General features: G+C 40.7%; 1 protein-coding gene across 1 annotated transcript in view; it reads right to left on the bottom strand.

Annotated features, from left to right (window-relative positions):
• frmpd4 (FERM and PDZ domain containing 4) overlaps positions 1-22,792 on the bottom strand; it is a 32,674-nt gene that overhangs the window by 3,538 nt on the left and 6,344 nt on the right. The window contains 17 exon segments of the mRNA XM_025063801.1: positions 1-8; positions 11-304; positions 356-1,060; positions 1,857-2,837; positions 2,944-3,055; positions 4,259-4,441; positions 4,547-4,636; positions 4,808-4,934; positions 5,195-5,331; positions 5,537-5,656; positions 6,335-6,466; positions 6,707-6,814; positions 7,824-7,928; positions 8,968-9,013; positions 10,135-10,237; positions 10,506-10,666; positions 16,065-16,181. The exon segment at positions 1-8 is cut by the window's left edge and continues 145 nt beyond it. Of these exon segments, the coding sequence (XP_024919569.1) occupies positions 1-8; positions 11-304; positions 356-1,060; positions 1,857-2,837; positions 2,944-3,055; positions 4,259-4,441; positions 4,547-4,636; positions 4,808-4,934; positions 5,195-5,331; positions 5,537-5,656; positions 6,335-6,466; positions 6,707-6,814; positions 7,824-7,928; positions 8,968-9,013; positions 10,135-10,237; positions 10,506-10,666; positions 16,065-16,181 (3,529 nt within the window).

Below are 22,792 nucleotides of genomic sequence, written 5' to 3'. Positions count from 1 at the left end.
TCCTCGGAAATTACATAAGTCATTCCCTTGAGTGAGGGCTCTGACAGAACGTGCATGCTGTCTGTGACACAAAGGGGTGAGTCCATGGGTGTGGCACAGCTGCTGCTGCCAGTGCCGCATCCTGCATCTATGGAGGAGCACTGTGAACTCTGCAGCGAATGAACACCCTCGCTCTGTATGGACGACATGCGCTTGTTCACGTGGTATTCGTAAAACCGCGTGACGTCTTGCTCTGACATGGGAATCTTGCTTTGCTGCGGGTCAACATCCTGCGTCGTGGCGTCGCCCTCAGCAGGGACTGGGCCTTTGGATGGGGAATGGAGATGGGCTTTAATCATCACAGCAGGGACTGGGCCTTTGGATGGGGATTGGAGATGGGCTTTAATCATCTGGCATCTGTCGTCTGAGTCTGGTTTTTCATTTATACATTCTGGAGAAAGACTCTCCACCAGTTGAGTTGCAGGGCCTCTCTGCTGCAATTTCTGGTGCGTCTCGTTCAGGCGAATTCTCCCCAAATCGAGCTGATTCACGTAATAGGAATCTCTCACAGTAAAGACGTTATACTTCCCGACAAGATGAGGGGCCTCCTCCTTGGCAGCGTCCGTACAAGTGGTGTGCAGTTTATCAGAAGACCCGTATGTTTCTCCCGGAGCTCTGTTCTCCGCCTCCCTCTGTTTGCCTCTCTGTCTGCTCATCATAGAGCCCATGTGCAGCTGAGTGAAGTAGTCACTGACTGACTTGATCTCCATGGTCTCCGGCTCCATCTCACCACCGTCTGAGTGGAAGATCTGGGAGGAGGCCACGGCGGACGACTTTGCCTCGTCCTCCTGATGCTCCGGGGCGTTGTACTGTAGGCCTCTACCATCACTCTGGGCAGTCACGCGGGCCTTTTCGTTGCTCACGCTCTGGTATCCTTCTGTCGTGGCAATCTGCATCCTCAGGTGGTTTTCCGAGTGTCTCTGAGCGCTGGCCAGCTCTGAGCTCTCTGTCATCTCGGAGGAGTTTGTTTCGTTGCCAGAATCTGAAGACTCGGGACTGAACGCTCGTGATATTTCTACACCTGTGTGCCACAGAAAGACAAACATCTCATTAAGTCTACATCTGAAGTCATAAAAATGATATTAGCACAGATGATGGAGTGAGTCACGGATGAATGTGGGTGGAGAAGAGCATGAGAGTGAGAGTGACTGTGGGCTTTAGACTGAAAATAGGAGAGAAACAGGCCTGTTCACTACTACAGGACAGTATCCAAGCAATATTTGAACAGAAATCAAACCTGACTGGTGGCTCTATTAAAGCCTCACCCACTTTAGAAAGATGGTTAAAATTCTGTGAGAAAGGACAGAATATTGTCCTTAAATTTGACAATAAAATTTAAATATGTCACAATTTTCTCTGGAATTAAAAACTGAATTCTGGGAAAAGATTTTTCCCTTTTTTTTAGATATTTTTTTTATTCATATATTTATATTTTGAGACCAATTCAGTTTTCAGAATGAAAACTTGACATTTTAGAAAGAAGAAATTCGATGGGACTAAATTCTCATTACAGTCATTGCAGTTTACTCCCAGAAGTCAAAAATTGTAAAAAGAAAATTGACCTTCACTCTTTGGCCTTTCCATTCATCTGATGATGGTGTGTTACATTTCAAAACAAAGAAAATAAAATTAAATCCATAAGAAAATAATGATTAAAATTGTGATAAATGAATGAATGACTGAATAAATGAATGAAAACAGACAAATGGAAACATAGGACAAAAATGAGCTTTATTGAAAAAAAAAAAACATCAATAAATTGAATGGCTGGGCAGGTTGATGTTAATGGATGAATGTTACGATAGTGAAAGGAGAACCTGTGCTACTCTGAGACTGTGCTGGATTCTGTTCCTCCGACGCCGCCAGGGCTTCCAGGGCCTGTAACGTGGACACCACCGCGTTATCCAGAGGCTCTTCGTTGCCCTCTGCTCCGTGGGTGGGCACTGAATCTATAAGAGACACTGGGATGTCATTGTGCGCCCCCTGTGTCTGAGTCCCGGCTCCATGCTGCTGCTCCTCCTCATCGGAGCTGTCCCTGAAGCCTGGAGGAGGAGCAGCTATGGCCAGATTGAGAGAATGGAGCAATACATCATTGTCCTCCTCGTCATTACCCTCTGGTGGTGGAGGAAGGGAGGTCAAGTCAATGATGTCATCGCTGGACCCTGAGAGCGATAGCAACATGGGCTTATCAATATCATTCATCACCATCTCCTCCTCACAGCTGATGTCGTCCTCGTCCTCGGCGTCATCTGTCGTCTCTGCGTAGCAGATGTCGTGCAGCAGCGGCTCCTCTATGTACTCAGCAGGACCAAAGATCTTGGTGGAGTACTGGTACCTGTCCCCGTCTTCTATGGCATCCATAATTTTGTAGTCCTCTTCCAGACACCTGTACATGGAGCTGTGATTGTCTAGAACCTCCGGGCTTTCGTCCATCAGTCTCTGGTAGCCCAGATTTTGGGGATTCACACGATCTAAGGGAGGATCTCCAAATATGAAGGAGACTTTTGCGCTCCTTGAGCAGTCTTGGGGTTTGGGCCTAGGAATGTTGAGATACGTTTGGGAGCACGGAGCCATGCAGCACTCGGCTCTCTCGGCCACGTGCATCGCGTGTGGAGAATGGTGAATCTCCGTGGTGTAGACTGGTTGACCGTCACATCTGCCGTGGTTGACGTATTCGTACCCCTGGTCTGAATATTCTGGGCTGCACCTCTGGTTATTTTTGTCCTCGTAACCTTGATGGGGTGTGCTGTACGTACACTCGATGACCTGATAGTTCTGCTTTGTCCTGGCTGCACGGCCTACAAAGAGGAACCAGAGAAATGAAACAGTTTGAATTTGAATGCAGTATTCTCTAATGAGTCACTATGGTCTTATTTCAGTTGACTTTTTGTTTTTCTTCCTTACCGTCTGTATTTTTGGCCACGTTGAAGATTGATCGCACTAGTAATCTGTAGTACCCAGCAGTCAAACAGGCAAGATTCATTGCGTCCACAGACTCCATTAAGAGAGTGATGGGCTGTGAGGAAAGACAGATAAGAAGATGACAGTTAGTGGAGAACAAATGTCCTTCAAGTCAGGTTCATAATGACTGAAGAAACCAACTTTTGCAGAGACTCTGGAGATAAAAATTATTTACGCATTATTCACAAAAGTTGGTTTATTCTCTATTTAAAACAAACAAGAAAGGACAATTTTAATGCATTTAAAAAAAAAAAATTCTAAATATCTTTCGCAAGATGTATAAGACTATAAAACATTCTCTCGTATCCTTGTTTCTTATGTTTATTAAAAGTGTGTGAGAAAACAACATACTTATTATATTATTGTTATTATTATATTATTATTACCATTTCAGCTTTTCACTTCTATCTTCTTAAATAAAATTTTATTACCATTTCAGCTTTTCACTTCTAACTTCTTAAATAAAATTAAAACCAAAAACCTAATCTAATCTAAGAAGTAGGGCTGTCAAACAATGAACTATATCACAGGGCAGCTGTAGATTAATCACGATTAACCGTGATTAATTGAGATGAATCAACCTCCCTGAACATGACAAGAAGGTTTGATCTGTATATTCATGGGAAGACTAATAACGGCTGGTGATCTATGTGTTTCGTATCTGTTTTTATTTTTGACTAATACAAAGAAAGAACTACAAATATAGAAAAATGTCAAGAAAAAAAAGCGTGTCGTTTTTGAGTCACACTGAGAGTTGCTCAACAATATTAATCAGCTCCGCCAACACTTGAAGTGCTTTGGTGAAATAAAAACTTTTTTTTCTCCCAGTGTTTGTAAATGTCAATATGTACGGTACAAGAAGTTTGTTTTGGAGCAACAATTAGTGAACGTTAGACAAATGTGATCTCTGTCATTCAGTCCAAACATGAAAAACTGTTACAAATTTGAATCAGATTAATTTTGCAAATCTATAAATTTGTGACAATTTCTCACAATCTGCTGCGTGTCCCGATGAACTTAAATTAAAAGTCACTCGTCAACTTTATACTTCAGTTTTTAGTCACTCTCTGAAAGTCTGACAACTTTTCAGGAAATGCATTTCATAAATGGCAGCGCGTGTCTGCAGAACACAGACGTATTGATTGGCAAACAGTCTTGACTTTATGTTGTCGGAGCAGGGTCCGTGGAAAGTATTCACAAAATCTAGTCGGCGGCTCGGCTCAGGCTTCCGGGCTGAAAGGGCAGAGGGTTTGTTAACCTTTACGTCCAGGACGTGCAGTTCCACCCTGACTCTGTTCTCATCCTCGGTGTACATTTCAATGCGGTTGACGTGGCTGAAGTCAGCCAGAAGTGCGACCAGGTTGGTTTTGGTGTTGATCACGTGACTGATACCGTACTTGGGCCCCACCAGTAATGTCACTTCTGTGTGCTTCTCTCCTTGCTGTAAAAAGCAGAAGAGGACGGAAATATCACTATTCTGCATATAACACTCTACTTGTAATTTTTTTTTCATGCAGTACTCGTAAAGCAGGACTGTTTCACTCACAACTAGTGTAGATTTAAACACACGTCCACCGTAAAGCCTCAGATCGCTTAGATACTTCAGATAGTGGACCTTTGCCTGTAAGGCAGTCAGCTGTAACAGAACAGAACAGCCTTATTACTACTGTAGTCTTAGTTGTTTGTATTGTTGATGTACGCCGCCACCCTGCAACCTTTTATTTTATTTTAAGTTCTTAGAGTTCACCAGGTGGCAGTAGAGAGTCTTGTCAGATCTGATGCAAGCCGTGTAGAAATGTGTGAGTACCTTTTTACCAGGTGGCACCAGGTTCTGGTTGGTTTTGAGGATGTGGGTGAGAGCTTTTTTGATGTTCTTCTCTTTCATGCTTGACAGCACGGCAGGAGGCAGGAACAACGCTAGACCCCACTCCTTCCTGTGGAGTCAGAGAGAGAGCGGACGGAGCAGTGAAGCCGTCATTTTGATTGATTTTTTTTAGATGGTTTAATGATGAACTGCACAGAGTTATAAACTAACCATGGGCAATTTATCTTTTGTCACCGCGGCAACGCAACCCTGGTTGGAACATTAGAATATTCTAAGGTATATTGGCCAAAAGGTAAAAAAAAATAAAAATAAAATAGCTGAGTGACTTGGAGACAGTGTAGATGCAGTGTGAAATCACATTCTACTTACTCAATATACTTGAGTGAAACTTTCTGAGACTGCTTGGTATTGATGGTCAGAATATACATTTGCAGGGCGGCCAGACGCAGCGCCGTGTCATATTTCAGCTCTGACCCAAATCGCTCCAACACCACATCATTACAGCTCTGTAGGAACCCGATAGGCAGAGAGGTTGATAGTGAGCAGGAGGAGGTTACACTTCAGTCAATATGCTCATCACAACAACAACACACACACACACAGAACTGTGTGAGATGACATGGAGAAAGAAAGTTTTTGCCTCCTCCTACAGCCGTGCGTTACATCATGTTGTTTCAATGATCGGCCTGAGCTGCTTTGGCGAATACTCACCTGAACATACAGGTACTCAAACGCTACTGCGTCCCTTCTCAGTAAATCCAGCGGATCCTTTGGGACGAAGGTGATTCGAAAGAAGCACTTCATCTTGTGTGACCCCGGCCTCTGTGTCACCTGGAATAAAAACAAAACAATTTTAAAAAAGTCATTCTCATAATTACTGCAGTTTTAATGACAATGTTTTTGTATTTGTTTAAATAAGGAAATATATATATATATATAACATTGTATATATCACCTCAGAACCAGGCATGTTCGTATAAATACATACAACACATATATTTTTTTATCAATCCCTTTTATACAACAGTGTTTTTTAGTGAGACTGACTCTCGATTAGTCTAAGATAATTGTCTGAAAAAAGATAAAAACTGCTTCCTGTTGGGATTAGAAGAAGATTTTATTTTTGCACATGCATGTCCACTATGAAGGATGTTGCTATGGTGACAGATAGTTGTCCACGGCTCACTGCTAAGACCATTTTTACACTAATGAAAACCATAAAAATGTTTTATACATGTTAAAGTCCTTCAGAATGTGAATGTTCCTGAAAGGAAACGACTGATTCATGATGTTTAAGCAGAGGCATCGGGTTTATTTCTGTTTGTTGTTTTAAGTTGTGGCTTGTTTTCTGCTACTGGAACTAGCGCCCTCAAAATAATTACATCTCCTGATTAGCTTTACAAGTTTTTAAGTTATTCTGGCGAGATGAATAGTCTTAGTGATGTTTGCCTTTGTCCTTTGGGAGGAAGCCTCTGGTCTCTGCAGTGGCCTCTGCTAACGCTGTCTCACCTGAGTTAACATCTCCTGCTCGTGCAGGAGCATGAGTTTGCTGGCAGACCCATCGGCTCTCTGCTCCAGCATCAGGGAAAAGTGCTCAATGCTCCTAATGGACAGCTTCTCCTGCAGGGTCAGGATGACGTCCTAGCACATGAACAGAGTCACTGTTAATACAACACGAGAGCCGTGAAAGTACAGCAGCCTGCTAACGTTCATCCGACTGCTACGGTTCACAGGGACGCACACAGATGTAGTGTAGCATGGCTGTCCTCGAACATCCAATTGTTTCACACCACGCATAAAGAAATGTGTTTATGATTAAGGTGCATTTGGTCCTGAAGGCCGTAGTTGAAAAGACGAGCGTGTCCTTTCTGTTCCACCTACCTTAATGGACGTGTTGCTGTCAAATTTAAAGGATTTCGTTTGTCCATTCTCCAGGTACACTTTCAGAACATTTGGCATAAAAAGAAGAGAGTTGTCCTTCACTGTTTCCTGAACATAGAAAGACAAGAATTATATCAGGAAACTTCAGTCTTGGTGTTTGGAATACAGCTAGGCTTTTATTTTATTTTATTTATTTTTATCATAATATCAGTAAAAAACAACAGTCAAAAATAAGTCATTAGGCATAAGTGACTCAGGTAAAAATGACTTTAGATATTCAGCACTTTTACATAGAAAAGCTGTTATGAATGTTTTGTTTTTCTTTTCTTTTTTTTTTACAAAAATACACATATAGAAAGAAAACCTTTAACAATTATTTTTATTATTATAAAACAATTTTGTTGTTATGTTATGTCATTATATTTATATTTTCTACAGGGCTGCTACACATTATAATAATAATAATTTAATACTTAGTTACATGTTTTTGTCCATTTTGTTTTAGCTTTAGTTCTGCTTGCTTTGGTTCTCACCTCCAGAAACCCACCGATTCTTTCCTATACATCGAGATTCACATTAAATGTTACACCATTCACTGAATTATTCAAAAATGGACATACTCTACAGGAAATACGGCTCCTACAGCGGCAGAGTTTAATCTTCCCATATAACTTTAAGCAAATTAATGTCCTGGCTCATTTTTTTAAACTCGTGTGTAAAATTGCTGATTGGCCTCAGTGCTGATCTCTATCATTTATTATCACCCCAGTGCCATTTGTGTGAGACTTTGTCCTTTTAGAACGATGTATTTAACACTGCCTACCAGTGCATGCCTATGAATACTTCGGTGGATTTATGTTGACCTTTCAGCAGAAACACTTCCCTGTAATATACCTTTATATGGTTTGGTAGAATGTGCTTATTCTTAAAGACACATCCAGAAATGTCCTTCTATTCTCCTCTTGGATAATTCAGCCTTTTTAACTCTGCCCTGAAAGACTGAGGATTTGTAATTTTGTGTTTTGCTGTATCTGTGCAGAAAATTTTTCTGAAAAAAAAAAAAAGAAAAGAGGCAATACTCAGATAAATCCAGACAAATGATTCCAAATGTACTTACTGGAACCTGTCCATTGATGATGACCTCTTCAGCAAAGCGAACTTTAACAGGATTTGTCTTTAACTTGGCCTTTTTTGCTGCACTGATGAATGCTGATTTGGGCGACTTTCTGAGCAGAAGAAAGAAAAGGAAAAGGAAAAGAAAAGCAGTGAATTAATGGTAAATCACTTTGACCAGAGTTGAGTCGTGTCATGATTTTTAATCTCCACAAAAGTCAAGGACGTTTCGCCCTTTGGGAACACAGCAACCTCTCGTCTTTCCACTGTGGGCTGACGTTATTAAGGTAGCTCTTTGGATCAGCATAAAACAGGGAACTCTGACAGTTGTCAATGAGCTGGCAAAAAAAGACCAATAAATGGACCAATAATTACATGGTGGATCAGGATGCCTAATTAATGCTTTGATTGCTGTGCACATTTGAAATATCTGTGCAAAATTCACCAAAAACCTACAGTTCAGCAACATATATATGTATGTATGTAATTTAAATGTTGAGTTATAAAAAAAATATATATATAAGAAGAAATAGATATAAATACATTTATATGGTTACACATAATTATATATGCATATATAAACATATTTATGTATTTATATATACATACTGAATTATGTATATATATATATATATATACTGTATTTATATATACATTCTTAATAGATATATATGTTCAGATATAATATGTGTGTGTGTGTGTTTAAAATCTCTGAAAAGAGTCCTGTTTTCTATGCTCAGACGCAGCCTACACTTCTGTTCCACTGATGCCATCTTTTATTTACGGGCGAAGCCGGTGCACAAGTTTATTCTCCTAAATTATGATGTGACCCATAAAGTAAGGCCGAACACATGCCCCTGGTTCTGTGTGTCCACCACCACCATCTGCTGCTCTGTGACTCCACTAACTGACGACATGTCAGCTTTGTCCCAGGTAATAGATGGAACATTAGAAGGTTCGCTGAAAAGCGACTGGACTCAGTTTGAGAGATCCTGGCTCCAGCACAAAGCCATTACCGACACGGCGCCAGCACCAACATATGTTGATATGGATGGGCTGCTTTTACACACTCGACAAATAATCACCTCTGAAGACCAAAAACAACCTGCTGAAATCCACTTTCAATGACAAATGCCTGAGCGACTTACGGGGTATGGCTGAACCACAGTTAATAGTATGGACTCCTTGCAGCTCCTGTTAGAGAGAGAACAAAAAAGAAAATGATATTCAACGTAACTGGAGGAACACTGTGTTCCAGCGGTGTTTCCGGCAGCCTCGTGTTTCTCAAAGTAAAGAGTTTTACTGCGGAGAAACAGCCTGTTCAATGCCACAATGACTGCAAAGTAACCACCACCGGATACTTTTAGCTGTAGTAATACACAGTTTTACTGGAGGATAAGATAACAGGATAACATGGACCCAATCAGATTTAGGAGAAAAATTCAGCACTCACTGTAAGATGAAAGTACAGTGTGATGGAATTGACCATAGAAATGTTTATTGTTCTTTTCTTCTTTGTGTCTTTATACTTTTTCCTACCTTTGTAAAGTACATTAATGTGTACTAGTACGTGGACTAGAGTAGAATTTGATCGTTTCACATTAGGCCGTAATTAATGTTTATGAAAAAAGTTTAACTACTCCAGATCGGGAGTGGAGCTGCAATAAATAAATTGCGTCACCACTTATTTATTTCACTTGTTTTGGCGTACGATTTTGTATTTGTTTTGTAGTCCTTCAGTCTACGTGACATAGCCAAAGACTGTACCCCCCCGAAAATTACACCTATAGTGACTGTCGACATAGTGAAGTGGTTGTGACACATGGTCGTCAGTATTGTGAAGTAAATGTGTGAAAGAATGAGGAAGTTGATCCTAAAATAAATCAACAGTTTGATCTACTGTGCCTCAACATGGACTTTATTTAAAACAGTGATCATTAATACCAACATCTGAGGTTTGATTACAGCAGTCAAAGGGTTCGGCTCTGTGTGGCTATTTAAGGGAGATGAATGCTAATGCTAATGCAAACAAGTACTTGATAATCAGTGGTAATTTAACTAACCTCCGGTCTCCTGATTAGCTTTAAAAGGTCTAAAAGGTAAATTTACTCTGATTGACTGTTTTAAGACTGCCTGGTGTCAAAAGTTTTTAAATTCCACAAAACCTCAAATGGACTTAAACATGGAAACAAACAAACAAATAAATAAAACAGGCTTTAAAAACGTGAGGAATCCTAATTAATCGTCACCTCAAACCAGAAATAATTGTGATCATCAACAAAACTCTGACAGAAGCCCCTGATGTGCTGTCATACCTGACAAGGTCAATAACCTTTTCCCTGGGAGCGGAACTGACAGGCTCGTCATTAATCATGATGATCTCATCTCCTGGGACCAGTTTGCCTTCCGATGGACCCCCTGTCAATAAACACCAGACCAAAATTAAGCGGCGTGCTGCTGCCATTTCTCTTGATTTTCTCTGTTTCCTGTCTCGTTGCTCGAGGCTTAAATAAAAGCTTAAACAATCAGTTCAGTATAAATCAATGACTCATCGCAGAGTGAGTCCGTGTGCGTCTCTGGCTGCGTTTTAGCTGAGTTTTCTCTACACCGGGGAATGCACTGATAATGGTCCAGGGATCGACTGAGTCACTGCTAAATTATAGCTTGTGCTGCTGATTTACTTTACCTGGTGTTACTGAGCGAACGACCACTGGTTTCTCGCTGCCTGCCACAAAACCGAAGCCCAGCACTGGGTCTCGTCTCATCTCCACCTTCCGGGGAGCCGGCGGCACAAACTTGTCTCCGTCCAGACGGATCTCCTCCAGGGAGCTGCTGTGGGAGATGTGGCTGTGGAATTTTCAAGACAAGTTGAGTTTAGTTGTTGACGTCAGGGTTGGTTTTATGACAGGCTATCGCAATATTAGTGTTTGACTGAAAATTCTAGAAATCCTCAGCCATCAAACTTTATAATCACTCCTGTACAAGTTAATAAGGAATGTAAAAATCTAGAGCAGGGGTGTCAAACTCAACCACTCAGTCTAAGTTGCGGGCCAAACAGGATTGACATTTATAGAACATTCTAGTACTGACAATGATTTAACCAGAAATGGAGATTTTGACTGGAACACACTTTAAAATGTCTCAAAATAAAAATGTAATTTATGCTAACTGTACATTTGATTAAAACTAGAAATTAAAGAAGTAAAACTGTAGGTCACCTCTGCATGACAAGTAACTTACAGTTTTACTTCATTTGTTACACACACAGTATTTGCACATTGCATTTAACCTATCCAGTACACATTAGTACAGACCTTAAGACAACCATATACACGTGATGCGCTGGTCGGCCGCATAAAATGACAAGATGGGCCAGAAAGGGCCCGCAGGCCTTGAGTTTGACAAATGAACACAAACCTTTCAAATTAGACCATGTACATCGCCATCGACATCGTCACTCTTTACCAGTGGACTGTGCTTACTGGTCAGTTTGTCAGCAACCTCCTCCAAATTAGCCAATTAGCATTAGCATTTGGGCCAGCACTACAACTATCTTCAAATCTGCACTGAACTTCATTTACAACACTGTCATTCCTGTGTGTATATATATGTATATACATATTCTCCCCAGTGTGACTCAATTGAAGAATTTTTCTTACTTGCTGCTTCCTCCTCCCTGCGACAGCTTTAACCTAATGTGACCCATGATCTTTTTCTGGAGTTCTTGAACAAACAGAATATTCCTCCCTTCTATTGTGTGATTAGAGATTTTACATTATCCCTACTCTCTCTCTCTCCCTCTCTGTCTCTCTCTCTCACCCCTGCTCTGCCTGGCTGCAAAGGCGGCAACAGCAGCTCTGTATGGTGCCAGCAGTGTTGGTTAATTAAAGCTGTGGGCAGACTGTGTAATTCACAGTTATTCTTGACACAGTACTATTCTCCACCAAATACTAACAATTAATCTTTCACGCCACAAAGACTCGGTGAGATCTGTCAATCGCAGTCACAAGGCTTTGTAATAAAAAAACAATAGCAACGGGGCAACAAAATGTTCCGGAATTAGTGACTGTCAACTGGTCGGATGGCCATTTGGTTTGTTTGAAACAGACAGAGAGCTGGAATGTGTGATTTGTTAATAGTGTGGACAGTTGAGTGTTGTTGTTGTTGAAAAAAAAGGTCAATCCTTAAGAATCAGACATATTTTCATTTTTTTATTGTTTGCTTTTCTGTGAGAAATAATTAATGGAGTTAAATTATTTTGGGACCGTTTTTCTGACACAAATCTCTTCATTTTGCACCGAGGCTTAAAGCAATGACCAATAAGTAGATCAGGATCCAACAGTAGATCGCAAAGGAAGTGCTGGTAAATCATAAGCAAATAAATTAGAATTAAATTAAAAAAATATATATTTACACTTGTATATACATATTTAAATATATATATATTTTTTTAAATATATGTTTATATAAGTAATACTATAGTGCGTGTGTAGTAGTGGCCATATACTGTAAGAATCAAATCTTATTGTGTCATAGAGCTACATGCAATTAATCAGTAATTATAAAGTATGTTTAGTTTATATGAGTAAATACATATTTATCATTTCCAGTCTCGGTCGATGACTGTGGTCTGTTCATTTGAATAGCAGCCCCCGAGCCAAAAAAGGTGTAGACACCTGTGGCTTAAAGGAAGGGTCGATGCCTTTATGGTATGGGAGAGTCCCACTGCTGCGCTGACGTCACTTCCTCTGTTTACATTCACCAGATCAGTTCTTTAAACCTTATCAGGGAAAGTGGGCTCGTCATTATTTAGAGTGCAGGTTAAGAGGCTTATAAACTGTAGATACGACAGACGACACTACGTACAAACTGAACTGTATGTGGTCAATCCTTGTGTGGTTCATTATTTAAAGGTACAATTTTGTACAGGTTTTAATGAAGTCATGAAAGCAGTTAATATTAGTGCGGTGCATTTTAATGTTTTATTCAAGGTGTTAAAATTGTCATTTAAATTTAAATGATAATTTCTTCTGTATTGATTTAAACTATCAGGTATCATGTATACTGTATAAATGTAATTAAAATGGTCCAACTATCTGTGTGGCCAACGTCTGGTATTACTGTTGTAAAATATTATCATTATTTTGACTTGATCCTGTATCTCTCGCATAAAACTGTTAAATTAAATATCCTTTAACTCTTCTTTATACAACAGAGACAGTCAACGGTTATTTGTTGTTTTGCAAATATGTAAAGCAGGAAAGTGGTGTTTAGTGAAGCGCTTCTGTTGTCAGTAAAAATGCTCTTAATGATGGCTCCTGGGCAGTTTGAGGCAAAACTCATGAATATGAGCCGGCTTCTCTCAGATGTATTTTTTTTCAGCTAGAAAACAAATGCAACACACTTTCCCAGCAACAGAACTTAAAAATAACAACAACCGTTTATATGTGGAAATAACAGAGCAGAGGAAATCAATGTTATGGGAGCGGAGGGGAAAATCACACAGCGACCGTTTATACTCAATAATCGAGTTCTACGTGAAATTGAATAGCAAATGTAATTCTTCCTGTACGAGTTTCACCCAGGGTCATCAAAGAAGCTGCTTCAAATGTTAAAGAAACATTTATCTTGTCAAAGAACACACTTTTTTCCTAAAATCTCATCTGCTTCTTTCAGCTTCTACTTGGACGCCGTCTCTACGTTCCCGCGTGCAACTCGAAGCTAAGAGTATGAGACGACTCCGAATAACATCTGCTCCATCTCTGTGAGTTCTTAAAAAATTCTGTCCTTCCTTCTCAGACACATTCTGTTTGGCACTGTACTTCAGTTTGTCCCTGAAAAAAAAACCCAGATTGGAACAAATCAAACCATATGGACCTGTGCATTCAGGAAGAGAGCCGTCTCTCTCCTTGCACGGCCACCTGCTTTACATGGCCTGATTCCCATTATGCAGACAGCCATGCATCTAATGGTCCCTAATAATACCCATTAACTGCAGCTCTGCGAGGCTCTATACAGCAGTCATGAGGCAGGCTGTGCTGTAGGCTGAGCAGCGCAGACGAACACGAGCAGCAAGAATTACTGCTGTGACTTCAGGCTTTGTGAAGACCAACGCCCGCTCGGTTTATATTCTTCTGCCTATTTTAGTTATTCAGACATGTTTATTCCAGTGGTGTTATCTGGATCAGTTCTGTGGATTATTGTATGGACTCATTCACAAGTGTAACGTTTCTGCCTAATGCCCTAACACGTCACCATTCGGGACCAAATGAGCAACATTCATCTCCTGATCTCCGCCCTCTCACGGCACGGCATTGTCTCTGCACATCGTACATTTGCGTGTATATTTGTATAAAATTCATTTTTAAATTTATCAGATGAATTTGTGTAATTAATCTCTATGTCCAATACTTCCACTGTCTATCGACTTAACATTGCTTCAATACACATTGTTATTTACACAAAAGAGTTTTTGTATATATTCATATAAATAAATATATAAGTGTGTACATATAAACATATGCATATAAACATACATACATATATACATACTGTATAAACGTCTATACACACACATGAATATATATGTACACATATATTTTAGCATGCACTGTTGCTTTGCTTGTGTGGTTTAACCCAGTCACATCATATTCGAGTGTATTTTTTAAAGATATTTTTATTACTTTTGTTCTCTGTTTATGGTTTGGAGCTCATCTAAAAAACCTCAAAATGTCCATGGGAGACAGAGCCAGAGCTTCTCTGCCAGGCTGAACCTGATTTGTATTGATTCTGCAAACATGCTGGGAGAAAATATTTCATTTTAGGTCAGCACTGATACAGAGTGGTTTAGTCTTTTTTATTCCTCATTTTTCCACTTTATTAATGTTTTTTAAGCTTCGTCTTGACCAGTTTATCATTGTCTTATTATTGTGACTAGAATAAATGTATACTTTGATATAAAAGGCTGGTAATGCTAAGGATGTGGTAGTTATATACAACTGTCTATAATGGTCAGGTGGAGAGAAGTTTGGTTTTATCTATGACAATTCATCCAAAGATCATCTATATTTATTACTAAAAAAGTGTTTCTCTAAGACTGGGTTTGTATCGAGGGTTAAGGCAAAAATACTTAAAAATGTTGCACTATGAACAAAATGTCTTCTTGTCCGACTCTATAGTTTGATTTTCAAAGCTCAGTGGAAGAATTATGCTCAATCACTCAAAACAAGACAAGATGCTATCAAAACAACACAAATTTGAATCCCGAACAAATCGATCCCAAAGCCTCATTCTAATGTTAATCATGCGCTCCTGTCATGAAGGCTAAAGTTGTCGAGAATTGGTTTGTTCAGAAAAACAAACTGAACATTCGCTGTCACACAGACAGACAGACAGTTGATTATTTATGAGCCCTTCTCAAAATTAGAAGCTAAATCTGGAGCCAAGACACCCTGGGTGAACTGACACACTCTGCACCCGGCACTTTCACTGCTCCACTGCTCCTTATATAACTCACCCATCACGCTGCTTGTGTTTTAACTCGTGTGTGAAAAAATGTGTACATCGTGCACATCCAGTTTCTTTTCTCTCATTTGACCACATAATTGCAAAGCCAAGTTCATCCAAAAACATAAAGAACCAATACAACTGATGTCAAAGAGCGGCAAAACGTGGAATTAATGAATCGTGTGTAAACAATGGCTCAGTCATGCAATGTTCTGTCAGAGCTGTGCTGCCAATCGTACAGGTCGGACTGACTTGTTGAAAGAGAACAATAAAAGAAGCATTCCTCACATTAGCACAGATGCACAAAGAACCACTGAAGACTTTTGGTTTGTTTACCTGCTGCTGCAGATTTTCCACAAGTGCCTGTGAAGTAGGATTAGTTACACTGGTGCCATTGACGCAGCATCCTGTGAAGAACCTGCAGCCTCACACATCCAAAAACGAGTCCCCGCACAGCAGCTGCTGCAGCGGCTCCACACACACGCTCACAACATTCTTAAAGAAAAGCTTCATCTGCATTTGGTGGACGGCACGAAGAGTGTGGTGGGCGTATGAGAGTAGGCAGGGGCAGAGTGTGCGCAGCAGCGCAGGGAACAGAGAATCAGTATTCCACATGCACAGATGGAGACAATGTGGAGGCAGTGACGTGGCAGGAATAATCACGGGTTGGCAAAGCGCTCAGAAACATCTGGGACAGAGTGCGCTCCCCCTTTGCTGCCTTTAAACACAGGGCACTTACTCGATGTAGAAGTCACGCCCCTCTCTATTGGTGCCCATGTCCCATCCATTTGGAGGTCCCTGAGAAGAACTCCAGGTCCCTGAAGGAGGCGGCCAGCCTAAGGATTTGGTCCTGTGGCTGCAGGAGGCAGAGAAGAGGAAAGAAGGGCAACACAGATTAGAAAACAGACGAAGCACGACAATGGATTGTCATTTACAAAACTGCTGCTTAAAAACAGACGACTAAGGATTGAAAACGATGACTAAGACCATAATTATATTTAGTCTATGGTGGACTTGAGTGATCTGAGCAGCAGTTTCAGTAAAGCAATAAAGCACTGTTGGAGTTTGTTGTGGGCTTCATTGTGTAACATCCATTATCTACATACAGTCTACAGTTCTGACCAAAGATTCTCTCCAAATCTCTCGAGCTGATATTCTCCAGTCGCCAAAGTAAAACAAACATTTGTACTGAAGTCACGTGCCTGCGCTACAAGTCGCCCAAATGTGGGCAGCACGGAGAAGCCCAGATATACTGTACTGTAGCTGTAGCTGTTTTCATCCATCTCTTGTCCCCCCTGCACCCACTCCCTTAACTCCCCTTCAGCTCCATCTTTCCATCCTCCTCATCAGCGATGCCATCACAGCCGTGGCAGTAAGTTATGAGACTTCAAAGGCTCGTCTGCCCTGTAACAGGGATCTGGACATTCATTATTCAAAGCTCCTCTTTCTTTGCCTCTAAATGTTTCCCCAGTTACTGTACTGCTGATAATAACTAGTGTGTATCCGTACGCCCGAGTGTGTGTGTGTGTGTGTTTCTGTCACGTGCCCAGTTCATGAGATATGAATAAAATATTGCTGTCACATCATGACTAAGAGAATGGTTACATAACACTGTACTACACTGTACTACAGTTGACTTCAAGTCAGGTTTGAGTTAGAATTAACGGAAAAGTCAAGTTGGAAATGAATTTCTCTTCAAACACAGAATAAAACCTGATTTCCGTCGCTGCACGGACGTGTGTTTGGAGAAATTCATTTTATTGTTCTCACATGAGTATGGATTTATCTGACCTACAGTACATTGGCCGGCCTCCACGGTGTATATTTAGAACACTTTTCCTGCAGCTCTGATGATGTGTCTGGACACAACTGGACACCGTACGACACTTTTTGCATCAGAGGTTTTAGTCCTGGTCCAAAATCCCACCTTAGATCCGAGCCTAAAGCCAACAGTCAGTGTTGGATGTCAGAGATTAACATCATCACAAAGGGCCGGAAGCAAAACAGAGCCGTGGAACATTTGATCGGTTCTCTAATGGTTCTTCAACACAAGAAAGGATTTGTACTTACAGCGTCAGAAGCTGTGTCTTCAGCAAACATTTCTGAACTGGCAAATTGTCCCTTAAGATCCATTTTCTGTCTCTCAGCCACAATGTTTTGAGTAATTTAACAGCCCGTCACAGATACTGCGATCTTTGATTTCTTTTGTCTGCAGGCTGGAGGTGCTCCACGCCTGTGAGCAGCACTCCAGCTTAACAAGAGGCTGAAAACGGGTTCAACCACCAACGGACGGTGAAACCGATCCTCCTCAGCTCGCATTAATAAATGATACCCTCGCAGTCACATCGGACTAAGTAATTGAGCACAAAGTGGGCAAAGCCGAGCTGCAGAATTCATGACCAAAGAGTTAAAGTCCAAGACAAGGACAGTGGCAGAGAGAATCAGTTAATGCCACAGAGGAGAGGAGAACAACATGACTGCTTCTGTTTATTGTGCTTATTGTTATCAGTGAGTATCAGTGAGGAAATTGAGCTGGAACTATTTCCAGAAAAGTTGCCACCAAACCTGAAAAAAAAAACTCTCCTTGATGATTATTTATTCAAAATATTTTTAGAGTCAGTGGAAAAAAATGTAGTTTATGTATTAAAATGTGACATCATCATTCCAAGCAGAAGAAAGGAATTTTCTCTTGATTAAAAAAGAGCGTTTTAAATACTATATACTAAATACTAAATACTAGCAGCAGACCACTGTTATCCTAATTAAGCATGTAAAAAAAAACCTAAATTCCAGCATCACAATGAGGTATTGTCAAATTCCACCTCTGTCGTGTCATTTGCTACGATGACCTGTAGCATTCCATTTCAGCCAAATGAATCAGTCGTCGTTAATGTGAATGTCCCCTTGTTAAGAGATCATTTAACATCACCTTGATTAAAACTGCATGAGCGACGGCATCCCTGCATTATCACCGTACTTCACTTTCACTTCCATCTGTCTGAACGCAGAGGAACATCTCGTTGTGTAGCGAAGGCACATATCCTGTTTATTTAGGGAGTAACTTTGCATAATGGGCCACGTGGCGCACATCCCACCACGGACACTCAAGTTGGTTTGAATAATTTACACAATCTCAAAGCAGCTGGGCTACATGAAACCACTCCACTGGAGAAAATGTCAACAACATCCTCTGGCACTTGGTGGAAGTATTTCACAGATGTGTATGTGTTGAATGGCAGAAAAACAAACAGAAAAAAGACCCAAAAAATCTCAGACGTACGTAGCTGTGCATTAGACCAAAAAAAAACCCAGTTCCTGTTCTCATGTCCAAGACAAATGCAGATAGAGGATAATACAATGCTTCTGTTACAGATCCCTCAACATCCATCCATCCATCCATCCATCCTCAGTTTTGCTGTGATTAACCAGATTTTCAGTTTTATTTTGAAATAATTCCAATGTTCATGCTCAGCAGTGAACAATGTTCTAAAGAGTCCAAAGTGAGCCATGAAAGAATGACACACACATCTTTACATCACCACCACCACCTGTTTCTCTGTCATCATTTAAGGGTCTTTTTCCAAATGGAACAGTCATTAATTTGATATTTTGCTCTTTTTCGAAGCAAACTCTATGAATGCTGAAGACGTCCGTGTGGGCAAATCCCAGCAGATCAGCTTTTTTTTTTTTTTTTAAATATGCCGACATGCTTGTCTGAGTCTAACGATCACAGCGAGTCACTTAAATAAACTCGTCTGCGTCCCTCCTTTGCTTAGTCATGTAATCAACATGTCCACACGCATTCACCTGCCTGCCATTTGATGAGCTGTTAATCAGGTGTGCTGAACCTGAAGCAGCGGCTGTCGAGTCTACATCCGGGCGTGTCAGGATGTGAACAGTGTCGTGTGAAAGGGCCGCGACACTACTTTGTCTGCGCTCTTGACTCGATGAGAGACGTTTCATGCCGAAGTCGAGCACTAACGTGATTGTGTTTAGATATGAAATCTGCTGAGAGACAACAGATGAGATGATCATCTCGTGGGCGGAGGCTGATGGGAGCAGAGCTGAGGCACAGACACAGAGGAACCTCTCTGATTAAAGGCTTTGTACCTCTGCTCCTCTTTTAGACTCCTGCCACGCTTCCGAGGACACACACACACACACACACACCGCTTTTTTTGTTAAAGAAAACATCTGCCATCTGCGCTGCTTCTCTAAACACCACCTTCACTCCAATCCTGTGGCCAGCAAGTCAGCACCACACAGTATTCTGCAGTCTGCCAGTTTGCTATTTTTTTTTACGTATTGAATATGTCCATGTATATTTCTAAGTGAAGCTAACGTGTGCCCAAACTCTGTCTCTCCCTGGACATTGTGCAGCAATATTAGAAAAAAAACCCTACACAGTTAGGAATAAGAGTTCTGCATCATTCTAACCGAACACTGTATTTCTGTGTTTGTCTTTGCAGGCACTCATATTGTTGCCATGGGCAACCACCTTATCCTGAACAGCTCGCTGGTGCTTCTGTAGAAAAAGGTTTTGGTTAGTTAATCTCCTCTGGGTGGGAATAAAACAGCATCTGGGTAAACAGAACCACCCACTACGGCGCTCCTGCTATTCTACGGTAAGTCACCCTCACACTCCCGCTGCGTCTGCTACACCTGGTCACAGCTGCACCTGACAATTACACCTCCTATTTAAGAAGAAACAATTATTTTTGCAGCCAATTTAACACGCATTTATTTCCATCATTATTTTGCCAGCATTTGTTTGTTTTTTTTCACGTCTCAACAGGTGAACTGCTGCAGTTTAACTTGTTGAACTTTCAAAATCAAATTCCTTGACTTGCTTCCTGTCCAAACAAATTTCAAACTAATTCACACACATTGTGGTCTCAGATCTGCGAAGACCAATCATCAAAACCTCTGTTAATTTGTTTGAGGACAGGTTGAACGATTTGCCCATTATTTAAATGTTTTTTTTTTCCACAAAAAGTACACCAATATCTGTGTTTATTTGATTAGGACTGGTAACAGATTACCCTTCATGCCTTACTGGTATTTTAATTTGAAGTAATCCCTACTAGAAGTTTCTACCTCAGACTAATCACTCCAAAAAGACCTCGGTTCATTTTTTGTTTATTATATTTTTTTTCCCTTCTTCTACTTAGAAACATTTTCTGACTGCAGCAGTTTCATTTAGACAGATTTGTGACAAGGCTTTGGGGACTAGTTTTTTGTGAAAACTGCCTGAACACCATAACAACATATCCACATGTATGCGCCTCAGTTCCATCTAGTGTTCTCAGTATTATGATGCCGTTCCATGGCATTTTCCTCAGGCCTTCTTTGCTGCGCTGTACACTGAGGAACACATTAACCTAATACACTCATACACTTACCCTGTGGGCAATGAACTGGACTTGGATTCTCGTGAACCTCATTGTGCTACACACTGCATTTATGTTAAAAGCTCTAAAGGATAGAAAAAAATAAAAAATGAATGTTTCCCGTAGAAGTGAACCAGCAGCCAGCTGGCTCCCATTTATGACCTTAGGGCACGTTCTGATCCACTCCTTCCTTAGAGCAGCTTCATTGAATGGCAATGTATTTCAGACCTTTTGGGCCTTGTCTGCTCTGATGGATATTTAGACTACTTAATGTGTCTCTACAGCAGGCGTATTTAGCTTGTTTTCTTTTTTTTAATCAATACATGACATAAAATGTTGTACTTATTTTAAATGACAGCAGCAAACATTACATTACAGGTGTAAGTAACGCCTAATAGGCCAAGCTTTTGCCCTCTAACTTTCCTCAAAATATCATTACAAGTGCAATAAAACATGAGTTATGATGTAATGAGACACCACTTTACATTGTTAGTGTTTGACCAGCACAGGATTATATGTACCAATCTAATCCAGTCTATGCCAATCATAAAATTTAAACAAACATTAATCCCTTATTCATCCCACGATGTGAAAATTCACAGTGTGAGTCTTTGCAATCCACACAGGCTGCCACAGGAGGCGCCATTAGGTTCCTCTGGGGCTCAAACCCAGGACCTTTTCTGTGTAAGGCAGATGTGAAAGGCAGGTGCAACAGCAGCAACAACGTGTCGATCTGGTGTATGTGTTTTCACTACTACCAAAACGAAAGAAAACTTTAGCTGTGATTTAAACACTGAGCAGAAATGCACTTGACTCATCATTCAAGAAGAATGGAATAATTCATGTTGCATTGTACATCTAACAATATTTTAAGCATGATTAATAGGTTAAAAATCTTAGACCTACTCCTGGAATGTGATGAAAAATCAACCACATTATACATTACAGACATCGTAAGGATTTGGTTAAATGTACAACTAAGAAAATGAGGCAGGAACGGGAAATAAATTACACAAACAACTGAAGTGACTGTGGAAGGCTGCGTTTCCTCAGATGCTATCCAGCTCCCAGATCTTAATGCATGCGAGCGTAGTCAGTCACCTAGTTGCACATTTCGTTCACCTAGTTGAACGGAGCAATTACCGTACTATGATTGAGTGATAATTGACACTTTCTTCCTAATTATGAGATGTTAGTGGTTATTATTGCCACAGCCAACCAATTTTTCACACCACCCACATGGATGTGGGAAAAGTGTAACGACACCGCTGGCTATGCTCACGTTCACAGATTGAGGCAGAGCCGTTTAAACAACTTTGGTCAAACGGCTCAAACTTTGCCTTTTGAACAGACGTGAGGGAGGAGACTTAGTCATCTTTCAATAAGGCAAAATCCCCGTGGATCTAAATCCTAACCAAGAATGAAGGCAGGACCATGCTGTTGTTTCTGACAGCCGACGTATCTGGGGGCGTTGCGTGGCAAGAGAAAGAGACAAGGAAACGTTTCATTTCTATAAGATCTCGCAAAAGCAGTACATGCAGTGGGTTTTTCTGTAAAATGTTTTATCAGCCTTGGTTCAACAGCAGCCTGCTGACTTTAATTCTTCTTGGCAGCTGAGAGGGAGAAAACAAAAAACTGCTGCTGCAGGACTGGTAACTCATAATCAGGGACAGCATTGTGTGGCATTATTAACAGTGACAGGGTGTAGTGATGTTAGTGGTCCGTCGGGAGCTGTATCATAAATGGTACCACAGAGGGAGACTAAGTGGAAAACATCCCATCAACTGATGGAAAATTTTAGCCTGCAGGCTTTTTTTTCTTTTTTTAGGAATAACTAAAAATGAAGCTGAACACGTTGGTACAACGTGACGTTAACATTTTCACCGTGACAAAATGATGATTGATCAAAGAGATAAATGCACCAAACTGGGACACATTCTTATATTTTACACTAATAATCAGTTATCTGAACAGCATTGGTCGACGGTGTCCCTGATGGAGATAAATCCCTCAGGAGGATTATTGTCCACTGGGGCAGATGATGTCTGTCCTGATCAGAGTTATTCACTCTCTACTG

The sequence above is a fragment of the Cynoglossus semilaevis genome, chromosome 16, assembly GCF_000523025.1.
Source record: "Cynoglossus semilaevis isolate Cse_v1.0 chromosome 16, Cse_v1.0, whole genome shotgun sequence".
NCBI lineage: Eukaryota > Metazoa > Chordata > Actinopteri > Pleuronectiformes > Cynoglossidae > Cynoglossus > Cynoglossus semilaevis.
The sequence above is the reverse complement of the archived record's forward strand: the minus strand, read 5'-3'. Positions and strand labels throughout refer to the sequence as shown.